This window comes from Ictalurus furcatus, chromosome 11 (assembly GCF_023375685.1).
Source record: "Ictalurus furcatus strain D&B chromosome 11, Billie_1.0, whole genome shotgun sequence".
Lineage (NCBI taxonomy): Eukaryota > Metazoa > Chordata > Actinopteri > Siluriformes > Ictaluridae > Ictalurus > Ictalurus furcatus.
The window spans coordinates 8,716,529-8,725,056 of NC_071265.1; the positions used below are offsets into that span (position 1 = coordinate 8,716,529).

The 8,528-nt window shown below is 39.0% G+C and overlaps 1 protein-coding gene across 1 annotated transcript; it reads left to right on the forward strand.

Moving 5' to 3' along the window:
- Positions 1-784: 784 nt before the first annotated feature.
- foxd3 (forkhead box D3) lies at positions 785-3,615 on the forward strand. Its single transcript, XM_053637056.1, has one exon. The coding sequence runs from the start codon at positions 821-823 to the stop codon at positions 1,955-1,957; it is 1,137 nt and encodes a 378-aa protein (XP_053493031.1). The 5' UTR covers positions 785-820; the 3' UTR covers positions 1,958-3,615.
- Positions 3,616-8,528: the final 4,913 nt, after the last annotated feature.

Here is an 8,528-nt window from a genome sequence, read left to right on the forward strand (position 1 = left end):
AGCAATTATTTCCCCCGACGTGTATAACAAAATCGACGCAGCAGCCACGTAGCCTATGCGCTCACGACAAGAAAATCACAAACACTAAAGATTTTCTCCTCTGACGCGCCGACTTTGCGCGATAAGATACTTCTCATTCGGCTTAAGCATTGGCTTTAATTCAGTACAATGTAGAAGCAGTCAATAGTAAGAGTTGTCGTTTAATGGATCTGTTAGTAGATGTTTTCTTTCAGTAGTTTTTCAGCACAGTGTATTCGGAGCTTAAAAGTCCATTTTTACAAGCAAGGTGTATAGGTGGATACAGGCTAATGCACACCCGAGCAGAAGATTTCAGTCATGCATATCAGTTATAAAAGGGTCTATATGACGGACGGCCGGAGGTGTAAGTGTGTTGCAGTGTTGTCCCATTTGTTGACAAGCGCGTGAAACAAACTTCAGCTTCACGGCTGTTCAACAGAGGGAGACCGCCTGACGTCACGGGGTCACGTGACGGGGCTGATAGTATATCTTTAAGTGGAAAAACTATCCTAATCTATCAGACAGTCGTTTTAAAAACCCTGCTTGGGAAGCATGCGTCATCACCTCTCTTTAGTCCGAAGTCACTCGTAAGCAGGTTGGAGGAAATACGCTGGAGGTCTGTGCGCTCAAGTTTGGTGAAACTTCTGAAGAGCGCTCGCCTGGAGAAATATTATCTGAAGTTTTGAGTTTTCACTGGCAACGCGCTGTGACCGCGCTGCATTTAGCCAAGTGGTTGACACCCGAGCTGACCGCCGGAGCAGACTGCGCTCTTACCTTCGGAATCGGTGTCAAGCGCGCAGCAATGACCCTGTCAGGAAGCGGCAGCGCCAGCGACATGTCCGGTCAGACGGTGCTCACTGCAGAGGACGTGGACATAGACGTGGTCGGTGAAGGCGACGAGGGACTGGAGAGGGACAGCGAGTGCGGAAGCCCAGGCATGTTGCACGAGCCTGGCGACGATGGAGATGACCTGGAAGTGCACGAGCGCGCTACCGGCAGCCCGTGTGAGAGTGGAGGCGAGAGCGAGCACAAAACAGGAGAGGAGGGCCAGGAGAGCGCCACTGCCCCGGCGTCCAACAAGCCCAAGAGCAGCCTGGTGAAGCCGCCGTATTCCTACATCGCTCTTATCACAATGGCCATCCTGCAGAGCCCACAGAAGAAGCTCACGCTTAGCGGCATCTGCGAGTTCATCAGCAACCGCTTCCCATACTACAGGGAGAAGTTCCCTGCGTGGCAGAACTCCATCCGCCACAACCTGTCGCTCAACGACTGCTTCGTCAAGATCCCGCGTGAACCGGGCAACCCAGGCAAGGGCAACTACTGGACTCTGGACCCGCAGTCTGAAGACATGTTCGACAACGGCAGCTTCTTGCGAAGGAGGAAGCGCTTCAAAAGGCAGCCAGACATTCTCAGGGACCAGACCGCTCTCGTCATGCAAAGTTTCGGTGCGTACGGACTCGGGAGTCCTTACGGGCGCCACTACGGCCTCCACCCGGCCGCGTATTCTCACCCAGCCGCGCTGCAGTACCCGTACATCCCTCCCGTGGGTCCAGTGCTGCCTCCGGCCGTCCCGCTCTTACCGTCGGCCGAGGTAAACCGGAAGGCGTTCAGCTCGCAGCTCAGCCCGAGCCTCCAGTTGCAGCTCAACGGTCTGAGCGTCGCCGCCGCTGCCAGCACGGCGTCCATGATCAAGTCGGAGCCTTCGAGTCGGCCCTCGTTCAGCATAGAGAACATCATCGGCGTGTCCAGCAGCAGCGGCACCGGAAGCGCACAGACTTTGTTGCGGCCGCCGGTCACGGTGCAGTCGGCGCTGCTGAGCGCGCACTCTCTCTCATCGTTAACACGGAGCTCAGCCATCCTCAGCGTGCCACCGACAAACCTCCTCACGGGACAGTTCTTACCGGCGGCGTCCGCGGTATCCAAATGGCCTTCTCAGTGATAAACTCATTTTATAATATTTAAGGGAAGGGATGGGAGAGACTGTACAGCACGAACTAGGCAGCACTGGACGATTCGTCCTCCTCAATGTAGCCATGTAAAGAAAAAATTAAAAAAGAAAATATACAAAACGGAGGAATGCTTTCAGCACAGGTAATATTTGTAAATATTTGTATGAAAAAAAATGTACTTGTTCGACTTCCTGATTTTTTTTCTTCTTCTTTTATTTGCTGTTCGAACTTTGACATTTTGTAGTTGGACATGTTTTATTTTTATTTCCATCATATATGTGTTTTTCTTATTTGGGATCACAAGAAACGTGATTCGCTTTTGAGGGTAATTCATGTTTATATTTGATTTATTTTTATTATGAAACACAAAATGTTCTTGTTCGAAGGCTGGACAGTCTGTTTATACAAACAAATTAAATATATGTATTCTATGTAGCTATATTGTGTTGTAAATTGGATACATTTGTTAATAAATATTAAAATAAAACATCTATATTCTTAATTGCTTAATAATTCAAACCTCAGTTAGATTAACACTGAAAATGAAATCAGTTCACTTCATCAAACGTTGTCGTTACTCTTTAATATATTGTAGTTCATTTGAATGACCTTTTAATATAATCGATATAATTGATTCAAATTAATTTATAAATATGACAGAACACATCACAAAACGAAACATAAATTTACATGGTTTAATCAGTGTTTAATCAAAATTTATTTTATTGCTGAGAAAAGACAACGATAGGGGATGTATAGTTATTATTGTATTCTTATATATAATTATTGTTTATGCTAGGTCAAATAAATTTTTTACATTAATTTTTTTTTTTTTAATTTTAATGCTTGGGAATTAGTGACAACATAAACGTAAGATAGTAATTGTGGTATTGCAATATTTTGATATTACAATATATTATTTCTAAGTATATAAAATTAGGTAGTGCTTGAGAAATTATATTAACCTTTTTAAATATATATATATATATATTTTCTACAAACTAAGTGCGACTAGGTGTGCATTTTTTAAGCCGCTTTTTGCTTTAAGGCACATTGTAGTATAGGTATAGACTTAATCCTACTATCACCAACCGTTCCATGTAATAGAAATGATGACACATTTATAACAGAACTATGTGTTTTCTGTTTTATATCTGCTTGTAAATAATAGGCTCGCTGCCATGGCACTATTATGTTTTAGTATACTCCAATGCTTAAATACAATCTAATAGTTTAATGTGTAGTACTCTACAATATAAGTGAATTATCTGGTGTAATGAAATGTCTCAGCAGTTGAACAGAGGCACTTTAAGGATTTACAGCGGCGATGTGAAATGTGCAAGTTGCTTTTCTAAAAGCGGCTCTCCGTTTCACAGTTGTGTCTGTGGCTAATCAGCGCTACACAAACAGCAAATGGCGCACGGTGTACAGGGGTTAAGGGGCTATATTTAACTGATACCCATGGGAAAAGAGAAAGGACCTGCGTCTTAAATTCACTTTCGAGAAAAAGTAGCTGCCGAGAGTGACACCGGATAACACTAAGCTCATTCCTCCACTGTCTCCTTATTCTGGAAAATAAGACAAATAAGTTTGAGGCAAATTCCTGCCATGCCTGGCCCTTAGTCCCAGTGATTTATAATAAAACACGATTCTTGATGCATTAATTCTTAAATACAAGAAAGAAAAGGTAGCACTGGGATAAAGAGTTTTAGAAATATATGGATAGATAATGCAAAGGAAAAAGTCATTGCTCAACCTAGAATAATCATGTTATTATTATTATTATTATTATTATTATTATTATTATTATTATTATTATTATTATTATTATTATTATTTAGCTTTTATTCACCCGAAATCCATTTCGCTGTATTCATTGACATGTTATTTAAAAGTATTTTGTGCAGAAATCAAATAAAACAATATTTAGGCTAATTTTTATTTCTCACAAGTAAATAATATAATATCAAATAAAGCAAAACAAAATCGAAACAAAATAAAGAATTTACCATTAATAAAGAAAAACAAACAAACAAACAAACAAACAAAACAGAGGCTATATCTATGTGTATGTCTGGTGTACTATTTTCGTTTCATGATTCAAGACATTGAGTTTCGGACCAGGGTTCATCACTAAATCTCATGCAGTCTTTATATAAATCCGTATGGACACAAATAAACGGTGTGAGGATGAATAATTCAGCACTGCTTCAGCACTGTTCATTCCAAATGGACGATTTTACAGTCTACTGTTTATGAACAAACATAAGAAGAAATAAATGTATGGTCTGCTTATTACCTTTAATGATTACACATGGGTACAGTCCATTGATATGCTCTCAGATAGAAATCATACTGTGTGGGAGCGTTAAAGCCACACAGTATACCACTAGGTGGAGCTTACACACACACACACACACACACACACCATCATGGTGTGGGAAAGCAATTCACACAAGAGCAATATTTTGGAAATCAGTTGTTCATCGTAGTGCTAAGTGCATAATAAGCAGGTTTTGTGTGTTTCATGAAACCATCTAGTATCTATGGCTACATCGGAAACCTCACACACCTAGATCTACTACTAAATAGGATCATTTTAATATCAACAGCTTTCAATTAGCAGCCTCCACCTGGGCATACAGTCGGTTTACTCCACCACCCGCAATAGTAAATAATTCTGTCAACGTATTACACTCGTAGGACCCGCAAAATGTTCTCATCTTTACAATGTGTAAGCTATGTTATAACTAATAGGCTATATTTATTTTGTCTAATTTGTAGGTGGCTGCTTTAATGAAAAGCTTCCACAGAATAAGAAACAACAGAGGCAACGTTCCTGCATCCAATCATTCTCAAGTGCGCAAAGGCGCAGATGCAATAGTATTTTTTATTTAAATTTGATGTTATTTAAAATGATTTAATCACCTAAACACAACCCTACTATATTTGGATTTACGTGATGTAAAATAAATTTAGATTTTTGGCATTTAATTAAAAATAAATAAATAAATAAATAAAGTAAAAGAAATTAAAAGACACCCAATTTTTATCATTATTTAATTAAGTTACTTATTACAGTAGCGTGTTTTTGTTTTATTCTTATTCGTTTATTAATTTATTTAATTGAATGTATATATTTTTATCTTGTAATATTTTTGATTAAAGTATATGACAGTAGGTTGATAGTCTCACGACTGTAAAACTAGAGTGTCCTGGATTTTCCAATGAAGCTCGTGCGTAAATGTGTCGCTTTTTTTTTCGGAAACGCTCGCACGTGTCATCATAAAGTAGCTTGTTCATCTTTTAGTTCCACTCTGATCGGGAAAGTCAGATTTCTTCGAGAAACATAGACTAAGTTGAACCTGTAAAGCAATATGCGCAACATTTAATGTTCATATCAAATATCAGTCGAAAGACAGAAACTATTTGAGGATGGAAATTTCCTGACAGGCTTCCAAAGAGGCAAGTGGTGTGTGGTCAGTCACTGGTCATCATCCAAGGAACATGCAAACTGTCTAGATGAGCAAAATAGGATACATTTCATATAAAATATAAGACTATATTTTGGAAGATGAGTAAGTGAACTTAATAGTTCTGCGTCTGTGTGTGTCTCTTGAAAATGTGTGTGTGTGTAAAAGTGTGTGGTCACTTTCCTCACACTTAATACCCTGCTGAGCCTCAAGGCAAGTGCTGTTCTGGTCAATCAGTGGTCACTCTCAGAGGAACATGACCTTTACTGCCTCACCTGCTCTAGTGCGTAGGCATTCCCACAACCTCAGGCTCAGTAGTGCCCAGACCTCCCATTATGTCCAGTTTGTGTAAAGATATTCTGAACACATTTTAGGAGTCCATATGTTCTTCCTAAGTACCACAGCACATATTATCCAAGGCAAAGGTATACACAACCATGCCACTGCTCTAAAAAGAAAATGAATTAGTGTACATGATTGCAAGAAGGTGTATACAATATCTCTTATAATTCAATTATATATAGACATGAAATCTGATGCATTTTGTTTTTGATTACTATGGTAAATTAAATTATTTCCATATTTTTATAGATTGAAAATACAAAACTTTGCTGCTATAAAGGACAGAACAGTATGTAGCTATGGACAAAGATACCAGTTCTCATTATAGGGACAGTGGTAAGTCAGGACAACAGCAATCTCCTGGAGCGGATCATCAACAGTAAATGTGGATACAGCTGTTCCTGAATATTTAACAGGCACAGAGGTGAAGCAATAAATGACAAAGTAAAGCTGGCACACAGGCGCATTAATAACTAATGCAGGAGACGGTAACTAATAGGCTGCTCATTGTAATGAAAATGTCATTGCAAATCAGCAGTCGTCCAAGGTTATTATTTATAAATATTTCATGCGCTCACCACAAAGAAGCCATGTCTTATCCTGTGTTTGCCCAGAAAAAAAACAAGGCACTGCCACTGAAGCCTCCACTCTGAGGGAGGTAAAGAGATGTTTCAGCAAAGAAACTAATTCAAATTAAAGCAATTAAAAGAAACACAAATTCATTTAATAGTACACCTTAACATTTAGAAAAAAAAAAAAAAAAGAAAAAAGAAAAAAAGAGGTCAGTGACATAATGCAAATGAGAGATACAGGACAAAATGTCAGGCTACAATAATGCATTTGTCATGTTGTTTTATACCACAGCACTGTTGAATTCTTCATTCTGATTGGCCAGAAGATGTTGATTAATTTTCTATAACAGCAAATTCTTCTGCTATGCTTGTAGTGGATTCAGTTCTATGTAGAACATTAAAATATAGTATTTCCCTATCAGAAAAGGTTCCAATCTAAGTTTAGGAAGCTAATATGCCTTAACTAAATAAAAAAAAAAAAAAATGAAAGAAGAAAAGTGTAATGGAGCCTGGATTGTTCTTCAAGAAGAAGAGCCTGTACACTCTGCACTCTGTAACTTCCTGTAAAGGTGTAATGATGCAGTTCTGAATGGAAAAGCAGTGGAGAGCAGTTTATCTTGTTGTTCATGAAAGAACTCTTCAATTGGTTTTGTGGTGTACTTGGTGGATTATCATCTCCATATCAGAACAACTTGTACATCATATTACAGTGCTGTAGAGTGTACATATTCTTTTAAAATGTTTAAAAATGGTAAAAATGACTATACAGACCAAATGTATATATATATATATATGTTTGCCTCACACCTCCAGGGTTGGGGGTTCAAATCCCGCCTCCGCCCTGTGTGCACGGAGTTTGCATGTTCTCCCTGTGCTTTGGGGGTTTATACAGGTACTCCAGTTTCCTCCCCAAGTCCAAACATGTGTGTTGTAGGCTGATTGGTATCTCCAAATTGTCTGTAGTGTGTGAATTGGTGTGTGAATAGGTGTGCGATTGTGCCCTGAGATAGGTTGGCACCCCGTGTAGGGTGTCTCCCACCTTGTGCCCGAGTTCCAGGCTCCCCCATAACCCTGTGTAGGATAAGCGTTATGGAAAATGGATGGATGGATGGATGGATGGATATATTGTATATATCTTGTATATATTGTATATATTGTGTTTTTTTACTTTCTGCATAATTCGATGCAACATCCAGAGGAGTGTATAAAAGTAAGAATTTCACTGTGTGGGCCTACTGGAAATATGACAATAACATTCTTGAATCTTGAATAGCACTAATAAAATGTTTTTGTTGTTGTTGTTGTTGTTGTTTTTTACATCATTATGGACCAACCACTGTAGGCTATTTAACAAATGGAAACACGTTAAGGGGTGAATTTGGATTTTTTTTTTCTTTTCAAAATTTTAACATGCCTGGATTATAGGAATAGTAGTGAAAACCCATTAGATCATTTTACTTTTGGAAATAGATAGTTCAGTTCTCCATCTCACTGAACTAAAAATGACAATTAATCTTTAAAGAGTTTGTTTGGCAGAAATTTGCTCCCCGGACCTGCCTGATCCATCCTGACGCCCTACTTCTGGTTGGAGTTCTCACCAATTGGAAGTCACATGCTGTTGCTGAGGATGGTCCCACATGGTGCAGCCTAAAGATCACTGAGATTTCCACTGAGGATGGTACCACTTAAAAACCATAAAGATGGCATTAGACCTCAATTTATATGAACAGTTATGCTGTGATGGCTTAAGACTACAATTACGTTGAAAGCTGTAGGACTGCAATTGCCACAAACAGTTTTGCACTCAAGTCTCCATCAGTGAATAGTGGATAAGTTCAACAAAACAGACTTTTCCTTTCTTAACTAGGAAAATGAATTTTCCTGCTTACACAACTGCACTATTTGACCAAATAGTATTAGCACATTTATAGAAGGGATTTGTTTATTTATAATTGCACTATCTGGTGTCACCCAGATGAGGATAGGTTCCCTCTTGAGTCTGGTTCCTCTCAAGGTTTTTTCCTCATATCGCCTCAGGGAATTTCTCCTTGCCACTTTCGCAACTCCGGCTTGCTCATTAGGGATAAATTCATACATTTAAAATCTATATCCTGAATTTATATATTTCTGTAAAGTTGCTTTGGGACAATGTCTATTGTTAAAAATGATATACA